Source organism: Astatotilapia calliptera, chromosome 12 (genome assembly GCF_964374335.1).
Source record: "Astatotilapia calliptera chromosome 12, fAstCal68.1, whole genome shotgun sequence".
Lineage (NCBI taxonomy): Eukaryota > Metazoa > Chordata > Actinopteri > Cichliformes > Cichlidae > Astatotilapia > Astatotilapia calliptera.
This window is the reverse complement of record NC_137433.1, coordinates 23,627,706-23,641,793: the sequence shown is the minus strand read 5'-3', so window position 1 is coordinate 23,641,793 and position 14,088 is coordinate 23,627,706. Positions and strand designations below refer to the sequence as shown.

At 41.2% G+C, this 14,088-nt stretch overlaps 1 protein-coding gene across 4 annotated transcripts in view; it reads right to left on the bottom strand.

Moving 5' to 3' along the window:
* Positions 1-268: 268 nt before the first annotated feature.
* agtpbp1 (ATP/GTP binding carboxypeptidase 1) overlaps positions 269-14,088 on the bottom strand; it is a 26,333-nt gene continuing 12,513 nt past the window's right edge. For 2 of the 4 annotated variants that reach the window (XM_026186209.2, XM_026186206.2), the window contains 14 exons: positions 13,603-13,719; positions 12,542-13,308; positions 12,371-12,454; positions 12,119-12,208; positions 11,802-11,950; positions 11,525-11,612; positions 9,484-9,628; positions 8,926-9,076; positions 7,876-8,056; positions 7,532-7,661; positions 7,030-7,161; positions 6,335-6,511; positions 4,402-4,553; positions 269-573 (listed from right to left, as the gene is read on the bottom strand). In XM_026186209.2, coding sequence (XP_026041994.1) covers positions 411-573; positions 4,402-4,553; positions 6,335-6,511; positions 7,030-7,161; positions 7,532-7,661; positions 7,876-8,056; positions 8,926-9,076; positions 9,484-9,628; positions 11,525-11,612; positions 11,802-11,950; positions 12,119-12,208; positions 12,371-12,454; positions 12,542-13,308; positions 13,603-13,719 — 2,526 coding nt within the window. In that variant the 3' untranslated portion in view covers positions 269-410. The remainder of the gene's footprint in view (positions 574-4,401; positions 4,554-6,334; positions 6,512-7,029; positions 7,162-7,531; positions 7,662-7,875; positions 8,057-8,925; positions 9,077-9,483; positions 9,629-11,524; positions 11,613-11,801; positions 11,951-12,118; positions 12,209-12,370; positions 12,455-12,541; positions 13,309-13,602; positions 13,720-14,088) is intronic. The other 2 variants (XM_026186211.2, XM_026186208.2) reach the window with 1 other exon arrangement.

Genomic DNA, 14,088 nt, shown 5'->3' with positions numbered 1-14,088 from the left:
ATGGTGTCTGAGGTCAAGGCTTACAGTTCATGATGATTAAATTCTGGTAGTGAAAGGTGAAAACATTCATTAGAAGCTTTATTTTTTGTATTACTGTAGCTTATATCAGTCTATCTGAAGTGAAAGGCAGGTGGAGTACCGTTAGGAGCAGCACGTCAGCCGCATAGACAAGAGTAAATCTATCAGGTCGACGCACACCTGTGTGGTGCTTATGTAGCATTTGGATTTGTATTTACAGCAGGGTCAGGTTTAAATCTATGCTATTTATCCAGCAGTCAATGTGAGAAGTGTTGCTATGTCACCTGTGAAATCTTTAAATTTAGATCATCTAAAAGCCCAGGCACCGGCTGTTTGTAAGCTCAAACTGCCAGGTACAGATGAGATTAACCCCGCAGCGCTGATCCCTGCGATTAGTACGAGTCGGACAGTTGATCAAGGTGGTCGGGATTCTCGTGGACGTTGTTGCCGTGCTCGTTTTCGGGCTCCGCGTCCTCATTGTCACTTTCTGCGCTGTAGTCTATAGCCTCCAGAAAGGACGGCTCGTCCTCCTCCATCACATAGGTAGTTGGGCTGCTGGGTAACAAAATAAAGAGTCACTGCCACGCGTGTCATGGATGATGGTTAAACTGGAAGAATGGCAATGTTCAAATTGTGAAAGCACAATCAAAACATAACAGGAGCTTTCATTTAAAAATAAATAAATAAAATGTTTCTTTATTTTGTGATGTTTTTAGTCAGAGGCATGATTTAATTTTTAATTTAAATAATATACCAGTAAGACAGATCATTATTTTTATTGCTGATGGAGTTTGTGATTATCTTGGATTCACTATTAAATTTAGTCAAAGACAAATTGATTTTTTTCCTCAAAGTTTGATTAAAAAATATTTTCTAAATGAAAAGGCAGCAAAAAAAGATCTGAGAATCTAGATTTAACATTTTTGCTTGATATATGACTTAAATGACCGATATATTCATAAAACTGCTGCAGTTTGTGACCTTAAATATGAGGAAATCTTCTCTTTCCTCACATTTCTACTGTTAAATGCCACATAAATAATCAGATCCTGCCGGTAAGAGTAATTGCTTAAACACAGAACAAGAAGCAAACGCAAACTCTGCAAAACAATTATACATATTAATATAACATTTACAAATCATAAAAACGTAAAGACCGCTAACACACATTAAATGTCTGCTTTGACCAATGAGGCAGTTGGGTTTTTTCTGTCGGTCTTAATGGTTAAATGCTTGCTGGTTCTTTGAGGTTTTAGTGGCTTTAGTGGGTTTTTAATGGTGTTAATGGTCTGAAATGTGATCCCAGGGAGACAGTCGATCAGGGGGGCTCAGACAATGATCTCCCACCAAGCTCGCCTGAGTATGAGTGGATGAGAGAGACAGAGACAGAGAAATTACGCATCAGTATATGTACAGCAAACGTGTATGTGTATGAGGTAATGTGTGCGTGTGTAATGCATGTTGTCCAAGCAGATAATGAAAGCAATGTGTCAACCATTTCAGGCCATTACAGAAATATCAAACCAATTCTCACACACACACGCACACACACACGCGCACACACACACACACACACACACACACACACACACACACACACACACACACACACACACACACACACACACACACACATTTTGTGTATCCACCAAATTGTAGTCATCTCCATATACCGTCTGTCTGAATATACAAATCCATATATGTTCATTAAAACCCAAATCACCCTCAGTCACACAAGGATAAACCTCCACATCTGCAGAACCTTCTAAATCGTTCTGGTCCTTTCTTATGCGCACAAAAAAAAACCCAGACCCCATTGCTCGTATCCACCCATTTAAGCACTCCAGTTATTTGAAGACACATCCCAGTGGCCACAATATCATCGTTGTGATGAACTCTTAAATGGTAAGTGGTACTATACCAAGCCCCACGAATAAAGCCATAAATCCAGGATGAGAGCGACCAATCCCAGAGGGTACTAATGCCCACACACACACACAGCCACACAAACACTTTTGGAGTCCCTTAATGATCAGACACATAAATGATGAATGAATATATCAATATGAGAGTAGAGTAGGTTAGTAACAGAGAGACAAGGAGATGCAGGGAGAAAGAGATGTAAGCATTAAGTGGTTTGGAATATAGAGCCATCACTTGGATTCGACTTCTTTAACAAAGCAGAAGCTAATGTATTAAAATAAGAAATGAAGATAACCTTGGTGGTCACGGCTTGGGTTTGGCCAAGCTTAATAATTTATTGGCTGTGTTGAACTAAGTACAATCTAATCTGTGGCGACCTCATATTTCTGAACTGGTCATTTCAATCGAGGTGATTAGATAATGCATGAAGCTACCGGGTGATTTCTTTTTCTTCTTTTAGGGTGAAGAGCAGTGCTGACTCACTGTCACTTGCTAAAATATGGATGAAGATGCCGAAAACTTGAGTGCAACTATGGTTTTTGAATGAGTCTGTATTTAGATGTGGACACTAAATTTAGAGTTAAAACTGCATTTTTTTCCTAACCCATAAAACTCTGATGTAGATTAGATTTTTTCTAAACTTTAGTTAATGTTGGTTTGTCAGACAGATACGTCATAATTTCCTAATTATAGCAGGTCCGCTGGGTTCGGTGAGAAAAGTCCGACAGTCCAACATGAGGCCCGATTAAAAGGTTAAAAATAATTTTTCTTTAGAAAAGGATTTAAATGTGGTAACTTGTCACGCATCTCTGGGATGCTTTCAGAGAGGCTTTCATTTTTAATACTGCTGCTTGGGAGTCTAGTTCTATTTCCATACTTCTAACCACTTCCATATCTGGAATTTCGCCACAGAGCTCAAACTTGTGCAGAGACGACAAAGATTGCGGCGTGTGATGACAGCTGGGTCTCCGGTTATACCCGAGCAGTTTCCAAACCTAAAGATGTACGTCAGTTTAAGGTCACCCCACACGGTGAGACTGAAGGCTGAGTTTTCCTGCAAGGTCCTGAGACGCCTGAGCAGGTGCACTCGGTGATCCGAACAGTAATACGTGGAACTGTGTGACGGCGTACGCCGCACTGAAGAGGCACAAGTTTTTTGCCACCACAACATAATCATCGCTCACCACCCTTCCCACTCACCAGACTTGGCTCCCTGTGACTCTGTCAGTTTGCCCGAGATAAAAATCAAATTGAACAGCTCCCATTTTGACACACTGGAGAGGATCCAGCGCGCATCGCCGACGCACAAGCGCGAGGGACAGAACGAGACTTTCAAGGAGCAATCTTAAAATAGCAGCCGCGCTGAAAACTGGTCCGGAGGTGCACGAGAAGCCAAGGACTGCACCTCATATAGTCTACGACAGAGTAAAATAGAGAGCAGCAGCAAATCTATACATGAACCATCTATCTATCTCTATATGAAAACATCAAAACAAATACCAAACGTGGTAAGTTTTCTTTTAATCCTATGCCTGATACTGCAGTTGTATCCTTTCCTTTACTGCACTGGGGAATGAGAGCATAAGAAATGAAGTTACTGTACACTACTGCAACAAACTGAACACGTTGACACAAGAACTATAAAGAATATAACTATAGAATAAAAAGGCAGATAAGATTAGAGTTCATCTTAACAGCTGAACTATAAAGACATTCAGTTTTACCATCCTTTGACACTTAGGCTGTATGAGGACACGCTGTGATACTGACTTTAATAAACTGCTTTCCCACTTTGTTGCAAATGTATTCCAGCTATGGAGGGAAGCTAATCTCCACGTTCCACGCACATGTACTACCCTGCACCATCAACTACTTCACGCGCCCCTTAACAACTCTACTGTGTAGGTGTAAATGGTTTTATCAAAAGAGATCTTCTGGCTGTTTTAAGAAATAATGATGCTACTGACAATTATTCATGACCACTTCCCTCTCAGACCAAAGTTTTCATTATATTCCTCGCACATGATCATTGGTAGAATTTCAATGATGCTCACAGCAGCCCTGCATAAATTCAGGCCTTCATTTGTTTCTTGAGTAGTGCTTCAGAGCCAGAATGACAGTCACACCGTTGAGAATCAGCGCCGAGGGGGAACGTGTCTAGCAGTAATGAGGATATTTGTGCAGATAAAAAAAGAAGGCAGTCTGTAATCATTTCCAGGTAGATTTATGGTCACAGAAAACATTATCAATATCTCAGATACCTTGAGAAGGTTGCAAGAGGACAAGAACTCAACAGCTAAGAAACAAAAAGCTGAAAAACTTAAAACAAAAAGGAGAAAAAGGTTAATGAGGAGAGTAGTTTTTGTTTGCTGTATTGTTTCAATAAGACCAAATTCCACAGCTGTGTGTGGCTTGTTCAGATGACTGCACAGAGTCATGGCTTTTTTCCACAATACTAACCTGACCACTTTGGACTGTGTCCCAATAATATCGCTCTCCAAATCCAGTAGGTGTTGGTGGTTCCGGAGCCCGGTCAGCCTCTTCAGCCTCAGCAGTGCCACGCAGAACTGAGCTCCCATCTCCTCCAGCTCTCTGGTGCCGATCTGAAGACCCTGGAGAAAACGCTAAATGGTAAATGGTCTGCACTTACACAGCGCAGTTCTTAGTGGTTCTACAAAGTGCTTTAAAATGTGTTTCTCAACTATCCTTTCTCAAACACACTCCAATGACGGCAGTGCTACAGTGCAAGGTGCTCGGCTGTGATAGCGGGCGACTTGGGGTTTGGTGTCTAACACCAGGGAACTTTTGCAAGTGGAGAGGGTTGGGATTGAAACACCAACCGTGAGATGACTGGACAGCCCGCTGTACCTCCTGAGCCCAAGATTTTAAACTCGATACGTTCACCAGAAAACAAACTAAAAACTCACACACATACTCGCAAGTACTTTCAATATACTGACATATTCAAAAATAACTGCAAAGGTCAGAGTGAAATCTAGTTTAAAATGACTGCTGTGGGTTTTCTAAAGCTGCTCTGGAGCCTGGGGATAGAGTCATTGTCCAGCTTCAAACGCCCCAATTCTCGCTGCGGCCAAGCACTTGGTAAGAAAACTTTTCATGTGGAGACATGATCATTTATTTCATTTTCAGGGACACACATTCAAACACATATGCACCCCTTCCTACACCCACACAAAGTCTGCACAGTTCATTCGTACAAGCAAATGCAAACAGGGACACACTAACCTTCAGCTCACCCCGAATCCCGACCCCTCCAAAAAACCCTTCATGTTCTTTCCCTCCCCCCAGAGCAGAACAGAAGGAGGAACATCTAAACTTGGCCACAGACATATGCAGCCACAAATCAGGAGACATTAGTTCCTGCACATCTGGACAAAAACTTTCATGAAAACCAGTAGGGGTCTTAATCAGAGCCAAAATGGCATTGTGGGACTCAGTGTTAGATGTTGACATTGGCAGGAATCAATAGGAAGGAAGTCAGCTGGGATGGAACACCATGGAGTTAGAAAGAAGAAAGGGAGGCAGCACAGTCAAAAAGGGAAGAAAGAGAAAGGACTGAGAAGAAGCAAAGACAAACAGCACCGCAGCTCCACCTGGTGGGCATGCAGAGGAGCAGAGGGGCACCTCCCTCTGAGAAAATGACAAGCTTGTTCAAAAGAACATTTTAATTTCAGGGTCATTACTCTAAGCTACAATAAAATGCCCAAGTCTTTTATTTGTCCATACAAAGGATGGGTACTGTTAAGATCTTACCTGCACTCTTATTGCTGGATTGCACATGTGTTAATGTAAAATATAATCATAAGTTTTACACATTGCCAACCTCACCAGAGTAAGCAGGTGGGGCTGTTTGGTAATGTGCCTCAGGTGCCAACAGCTGCAGTAATCTCCCTACAGGCAACTGTATGAATAACTATGAGCGATTATTTAATTATCACAAAATTAACTGTTGGCTGGAGCTTTTCATTAAATAGGAACATTAAAAGTAGTGATTTAATTTGAAGGGGAAACAACTGTATTTTTCTGCATGGGTGCAACTCACTGCTCTGCTTACTATAAGAACACTGTGTTCGAAATTCGTTCCAGAGGTGGGCGGCACCTGCTCAAATGAAACCATTTCTTCACAGTCAGTGAATTTTCATAAAATGTAGCAAAAGTTAGTTTTGAACAGCCTGTCCCATCTACATGACAGGACAGCACAGAAGTGTTGTCATGAGAGCAGAGCTCTTACAGCTCTGTTAAAATGAAGTCTAAATTGTTATTATGCTAGATAAAGACTGACTGTACAGTAGCACTCTTTGTCTAGTATCGGTACCAATTTAATACTAGTGTTTGGTAGCAATCCATACTGAATAAACAAATATACCCATACCTTATATTTGCCCTGATCACAGCCGCAGAGCGTGCTCTCCATTGTATAGCTGCGTTGCACTCCGATCTCTCGCCAGACAACCACGCGGGCGGTTGCCTCTTTGGAGCGCTCCACAACAAAACTGCAGCTAGCCATGCTGAAGGCTGGAGCGATTTGGGACAGGATCTTGGGAAGGGTCTGAAGAACATATAAAAAGTGTTTGAGAAGTCTGAATGTCTTTGTGTAGGCGTGTGCGTGTGTGTGCTAGGGGTGCAGATGATTAAATAAAGAAAAACAGGAATCGATAAAAGCTATAGTTATGCAAACCCCCAAATTTGGGGTTTTCATTCCCAAATGCAGACAAAAACATTTTGATGTTACCAGTTTTTTTTGTCTTTGCAAAATGAGTTTAAACCCATTTGAATATGTTTATTAAGACATGGTGACAGTGTTAAAGAAAGTCAACAAACAGAACAGGTAACATTACAAACATGTACTTACTAAAATCAACATCTTAAATATAGTTAATATGTAGCATTAACTATGTGTTGGTGTAATTATAAGTCGACTGATGGCATGTCTTTTCTGGAGTAATACGAGCACAACTTAATAATGGTGATTCAAATTCAGCCCAATTAATATCCACTGATATGTTAACTGTACTTTCAGAAACTGGGCAAGTCTAAGAGAAGTTTGTGTGTACTGCTGGCATTCACCCTGTATCCAAGGTCCTCGTGCAAGTCGCTCGATGTAGCACTGATATTGGACTGCCAAACTGTCTCCTTTACGCTGCAGCCGTACATGAACACATTCTTCTTCCTGGAATGACCGTGGTAGTCGCAAAATACCTGTGCATTCACACACATGCACACACATAGACGGAAAAGAAGTACATTGAATAGTTTTTTTAACCATGACACTGAGACTCGAGTTATAAAATAATGACTTTCTCTGGTCAGTTTGCAAAGAATAACAGCCTCACCCCTCTTTGTGCCTTTACGTTGCCACCCATTGCAATATACCAGTAAATAAAATTATATGTAGCAGAGAGGTGAGCACAGGGTTTAGTTTATGGTAACTATATGTGTAATAAAATAATGCAGTTATTTACAGATGTTAAGCAGCCAAACAGAATGTGCAGCTGGATGGAGAAAAAAAAAATTGTGTCGCAAAGTGGAAAACGCCCCTAGAGTAATTCCAGTTAATTAGAGGTCATACCAGTGGTGCCCTCTGTATGTGTGCAAGGTACTGCAGCAGGCTCTTAGTGTGGTAGATGGTGGGGTGGAGCTCAGGATTGGGATTCTGCCACTGGCGATTCAAATCCTCCCCACTCAGAGAACAACGATGACTACAGCAGAAAGGAGATGGCAGAAGAGGGGAAGGATACAGAGTGGAGCACAACAGAGCAACAGCTAGAGAATCCTTCAAGACAAGATTTGATGTGTGTTAACGTAAAGCTGTGGCCACCGTGCAGGCCCAGGCTCGGCAGAGTGTGTGTCGTTGGTGTGTATACTTGAGAGTTATGAGCGTGCGTTAATTTAGTTCCATTTCTTTTTACTCACTTCCCATTTATAACTCCATCAGGGTTGAGCATGGGCACTATCTTGAAGATGTAGGCCTCCCTCAGGCTGGCTGCCAGTGGGCTCGTGCCCATTAAGAATTCCAGCGTGCCCTTCATTACCCAGCTGGCATTGGTCTCTCCGGGGTGCACTCTGGCAGACAGGAAGATCAATGGACGGTTCCCTGAAGAGCGAGAAAGGAAAAAAAAGTGCAACACAAACATGAGCACAGGGAGATGGAATGAGAAGGAAAAAATCTTCAATTTTAAGTTTTTTCAGAGCAGAAAAACAACATCAGTGCAGTGCAAAGCTATTTGGAAAATAAGAGTATGCCCTGATACCTCAAGGCTGTTTTACTGTAGTACTAGTCATTTCTATCAGTTACTGGGGAGGTTTTTCAATTAAAGGACCCAAAGAAATTATCACCAACTAATGACAGATTACTTGTGATAAAATAACCTCACGTGGATCAAAAATCTACCCATTAACAGACTCTGAAATAGTTTTATCTGCTTAAATAGGCTACAAGATACTCAAGGAGATTCATAAAAGCAAGTAAGTTGGACTTTCAGGCTCAGTTTACTTTGTTAGACAGACTGCTCCCAGCAGTCAGGAATAATCTTCATTCTAAGGATGACAAATTAGGTGTATCTGAAAGGCTGTTTTAGGTGATTTAATCAGAGTGTCTGGCAATGAAACACTTCGGACTTCTTTTACATACACACGATTCCCATTATTGTGATTTTGTTGCGCATTTGACAATTTTAATTGGATAATTCAATGATTTCAACTTTCTACAGCCCAAATAAGTTTGAACTAACTTTGTTTCACCAGAATAAACCTTCAATATCAATACTTTCCACAAGTTCCTGAGTGCAAACAAAATGATGAATCCAGCAGTTTGCAAAATCTATCGACTCCAGATTTTTCTGACATTTAAAACCACACAGCACTGCTTCCTTGACATTTATTGCCAACTCTAGAGAGAGCTATATAGCTTTAACCAAATAACTTTAACTAAATCTCCATATGGATCTACATTTATTTACTCACTAAATTGACAGATGTGATCATTTGAGTTGGACTCGGGCATGGCAGTGATGGTAAGAAGGGGGCAGATGTTCCCCCCGAGGGTTTCGCACAGCACGTCCTGTCTCAGGTAGATATGAGGGGTCCTCAGTGCCTCCAGTTTGGCCAGGTGCATCTGCGCAAAATGACAAATTGCAGCTTTTAAACCCACTCCCATCCACAGCTTCCATTTGAACCCTCAGAGCTTTTGGATGTTTCTATTTTTACATGTTATGGTTGTATTATTCTACTGGCTATTTAATGAGCTGATCACAATTAAGTGATTTAGATTGGGTTTAAGCTGAAGTAATTCCGTGAAGCAGCTCTAGACATATGCAAAAAAATGTAATGTACCTATTCTCTTGATAAGTGACTGAGAGTAGACTGAGTAGACTGAGAGCTAATAGTGGTCTGCATCAGGGTTCAGATTACAGGTTTGTGATGTAGCAACAAAGGAAGAGTGATAATTACTGTACGAGCGCATGCTAAGACCCATTTCAGTATTCTTGAGGTTACACATGTCTTCTAGTGCTACAATAATACCTTGAGCGTAGAATATGTATAAGGGTAATGATAGGCAAAGTAGCAGACGTCATCTTTATGGCTGAAGGTTGTGCTGAAGGTCAGAGTGAAATACGATTTTCCTTTCTGACCACCAGCTGCGATGGAACTCCTTGCAAAGTGATTCCTACGAGAAGCAAGAACACTTCGTGAGTATCTGTTGAACGCCAACAACACACACACTCTAGTTCTTCATTAGAGATCTCTGCATAATTTTTGCAGGACAATACATAGGAAACTAGTAAACGTGGAATCACAGTCAAAAAACACTTGAGCAAGTACTGGAAGCTATACTAGAAGTTGTAGTATGGAATGACTACCTGAATCCACTGGATGGCACTGCAGTTATTTTTATAATAAATATGCCTGGCCTAATGTGAGCTGTGGAAAACTAACCAAAAGAGAAAGTTATAGCTTTATTATTTCAGATGTTGCATGAAGTGAAGACACCTGCTGTGAAATATTATTTATGCTTCACTTGATTTAAAGAATGGATTAATATATATATTGGAATATTCAGCATATATTTCAATTCAATGGTATGGACATAAGACATTGCAGGGGCCTGTGAACACTGTTAGAGATAGAAAAGCCTTTGGATGTCACCTGGTGCTTGGATATATGTCCACATTTAGTTGCTGCTAAATTCATTTTGATTAGCCCAACACCTCTTGAATGACACTAGTCTCTCATTTACCTGAGTTTCTTTTAAGTTTCTTTCACCCTTTTCCTAAAATTTACAGTTAAGATGAGAGAAAAAGGTCATAAACAGGTTTGCTCCTGCTGTTAATTTATTAGAACTGTCAAAGCAAGGTCTCTCCTCTGGGGCGAGGCGATGACTACACTGTAAATCCTAGTTTTCTCTGAAAATATACCTTATAACTTTTGTCGCTGAAGCTATAAAATATATGATCAAATGCACTCAGTGGCTACCATATTAGGTACATCTTGTGAGAATCAGGTTGGACCACCCTTACTTCTTCATGATGGAGATTTTGGTTTATATTGACATGATGGTGTCACACGGGTGCTGTACATCCATGACGTCAATCAGTTATTCCACCACATCTCAAAGGTGCTCTATTGGACTGAAATCCTGTGACTGTTGAGGTCATTTGAGGGCAGTGAACTCATTGTCATGTTCACTTGTTATAGACTATTAAAGCTTTATGTGCGTTATCCTTTCAAAGGTAGCCATCAGAAGATGATCATAAAGCTATGGACAAACAACAATACTTTAATTATTCTCCAAAGGGCCCAAAGTGTGCCTAAGAAATCCTCAACTCCTACACCTTTACACCACAAACCACAAGCCTGAGCAGTTGATATAAGCCCAGACAGATTCATGCTTTTATGTTGGTTATGCCAAATTCTGAGCCTACCCTCCGAATGTCGCAGCAGAAACTGAAACAGATCAGGCAAAGTTTTTCCAATCTAACATTGTCTAATTTTGGCGAGACCATACAAATTTGAGCCTCTGTTTCCTGTTCTTAGCAAGTGGCTCCACATGTGGTCTTATCTTGCTGTGGCCCATCTTGGCCCAAGGTTCAACATGTTGTGCTTTCACAGATGCTCTTCTGCACACCGTAGTTGTAACAAATGGCTATTTGAGGTAATTTTACCCTCCCATCACACTGAAGCAGTGTGGCCACTGCCCTTTGACCTGTGGTATCACGGCATTTACACCGAGAAAAATGCTGCTCACTGGATATATATATATATATCTCTTTTTTGGGTTAGAGACAGCTGTGTGTGAAAATCCTAGTAGATCAGCAGTTTCTTAACTACTCAGACCAGCCTGTCTTGTACCAACAACTATGCCATGTTCAGAGTCACTTTTCATCCTGATTCTGATGCTCAGTTTGGTCGTCTACATGCCTAACTCCACCAATCTGCAGTGTGCTATGTGAATGCAATAACAAGAAAAAGTGCATCTAATAAAAGCAGCAAGTCTACTCTTGCTTTAGAGCATTTGATTTTCTGCTCAATTTTGCCCATTTCACTACAATATGATTGCACCTACTTGTAGTAACAGATGTCTGTTCCCGTTCTAACCCAGCGAGGTCTGCCACTGATTGCCTCCTGCACAGAGTACATCAGCACCTGCATGCCTACACAAACAGGGAGAAAGCCCAAACACAAAATAAGTCAAACTGTGCTGTGCAAATTCTCAAGCAAATTACAGTCAATTTTTTTTTGCTGTGCCTTTAATACAGTCTAATTCCATTTCTGCTGTATAAAAATCTTTACAACAAATGAATAAATAAAAGTTCTGTAGGTTGGACTGTTATTCTTCTCACCGTAGTTGAACTGGCTGTTTGACTTCTCACAGTTAATGATGTTGAAACGGTAGGTGGTCCCAACACGCATCCCACTCACTTCTAAGTAAAACCACTGGTGGTAGTGATTACTGTTGATGTCTGAATTCAACACAAGGTCATACTCATACCTGAAGAGATACCACAGAATAAACTCTAAATATGAGCCCAAACATCATCAACCATAAAGAAAACTCATCTAGACCATTTTAGGCATTTAACATTAGTGAAGTCACACACAGCTTACCACAGAGTGGTGTCTGTAACACTGTATACTCCATTGAGTATTAAGTACTTACTTTCTAACTTGAATTGCCTTTCTGAGGTTACCAGACTCAAACTGAGAGTTAAACTTCAGTGATTCACCACTGTCTTCAATAACAGGGCAACTGAAACATAAAAATTAATATACAGTAAATGGCACAACTCTAATTATAAGGAGAAAAGTAGCTTTTGTTAGTACCACTTAACTGCAAATGCTCAATAATGGAAACAAAATTCATCATTTTACATGAGTTTAACCCTAATTGATAAAAAGCTCTAAGGCTCACCTGGGAATGTCCAAGTCATAAACCACTTTATCCAGGATATCATTCGGGTGAATCAACCTCTCAATGTCCTGGAATATCTTAGATCTGCAGCGTAACACCCAAAAAGAAACTGCTAACAGACTAAAAGGATAAATATTCTTCAATTGCTTATTAATAAGGATGACCTCTCACCTCTGTACACCATAAACTCTTTCCAGATGGGGCTCCTTAAAAGTTGGGGCTACATGGCCAAAGTAGTCTGGGTAAGCCACTTCAGCGTACTGTGGGACAGAACGTGTCCCCTTCACCATCTCCACGTATAGGTCAGGGTCATGCAGCGGGAGGAGGAGGGCTGTGTCAGGCACCTCCAGAACCGCTCCTTCCCCTCCCTCATCTTCAGCACCCTCTGATCCACAATCTGAACCTCCTCCTCCCACGCGACGTGTAGCGATATCCCCCAACAGCAGAGGTGACTGTATGTGTCTTGTAGCACTGACTGGGGATCCCTCTTGTTTCACTCCCTTTAAACCGTCCTCTACATTCAGAGCCCCCTTGTCTTCTAGAGAGACACAATCCAGTGCATGCGGTAGTCCCTGTTCTATCATCTGGCCTTGAGGAGAATGCATGGAGGAGGATAAGGTTGTATGCCCATCTGGGGTAGGAATGTGAGTCTCCTCTTTTTTGTCATGGTCCTTGGTGAGGTGGATCGTGTCCAGTTCTAGAGATGCTAGAGAAGCAGCGGGGGTTCGAGAGGTGGCAGAGGCAGGTGGCTGTGTGTGTTGTCCTTTGATAGAGTTCCAGATCTCCTGAGAGGCTGGTGTCGCCATGTGCTTTGGGGACAGGGCTTGAGCTGTGGGCACTATGATTGGACGAGTGGATCGAGCTGAGGATGATGATGAAGAAAGGGATCCTGATGAAGGAGTAGAAGAGGCACCTTTTGAGCCTTCAAAGTTATACCCCTGCAGGAACAATATATTGTAGTTAACAGCTCATGCATTGAAGAATGTCTAGACCAGACTGCTGCCTGTCAGCCAGTAGGATTTTTAGTAAATATTACATGTTCAGTCGACACCACAAATATAATAAATAACACAATTTTGTTGAACTCTTGCAATGTGATAAACAGACTGACACACGGACACATATGCAAAGTTTTAGGCACCTACCCATCATGCAATATCAACACCATGCAAGCACAGAGTCAAGGTCTTAAAGAACTATGAGGACCATGGAGCCGTGTAGAAAATACTGACCTGAAAGTCTTCAGATAGTTCCAGAAAGAATCTCTCATATACTCTCAATTCCTCGAATGGACGACCAGGGCTCTTTGTGGGATGCAGCTTGTTCAGGTCAGTCTCTATGTCATCGTTCTGATTGACAGGAAACAAAGGAAGAAAAACTTCAAATTGCCTGTTATACATTTGTATTTGCTCTGTCAAGACAGCTCCAATCTAGTTCTTATGAGGTTCACCAGATATGGGTGACAAAGTGATTTCAGCACTCAAAAATGGCTGGTAAATTATGACTGCCCTCTACTGGAAATTTAGGAAAGTTCCGATATCAATGACTAGGTATGACTCATGAAAATGTACGATTTTGTGTTTCACAAAACTAACGATGATATTATAATTTCCAGTGATATCAAAGTTGAATTGTGAATCTAATATCACATAGAGGCAATATGCTTGCCATAGTGAACAAGTGTACCACATGTTAGTGTACTGTTGTCATGTGAAATG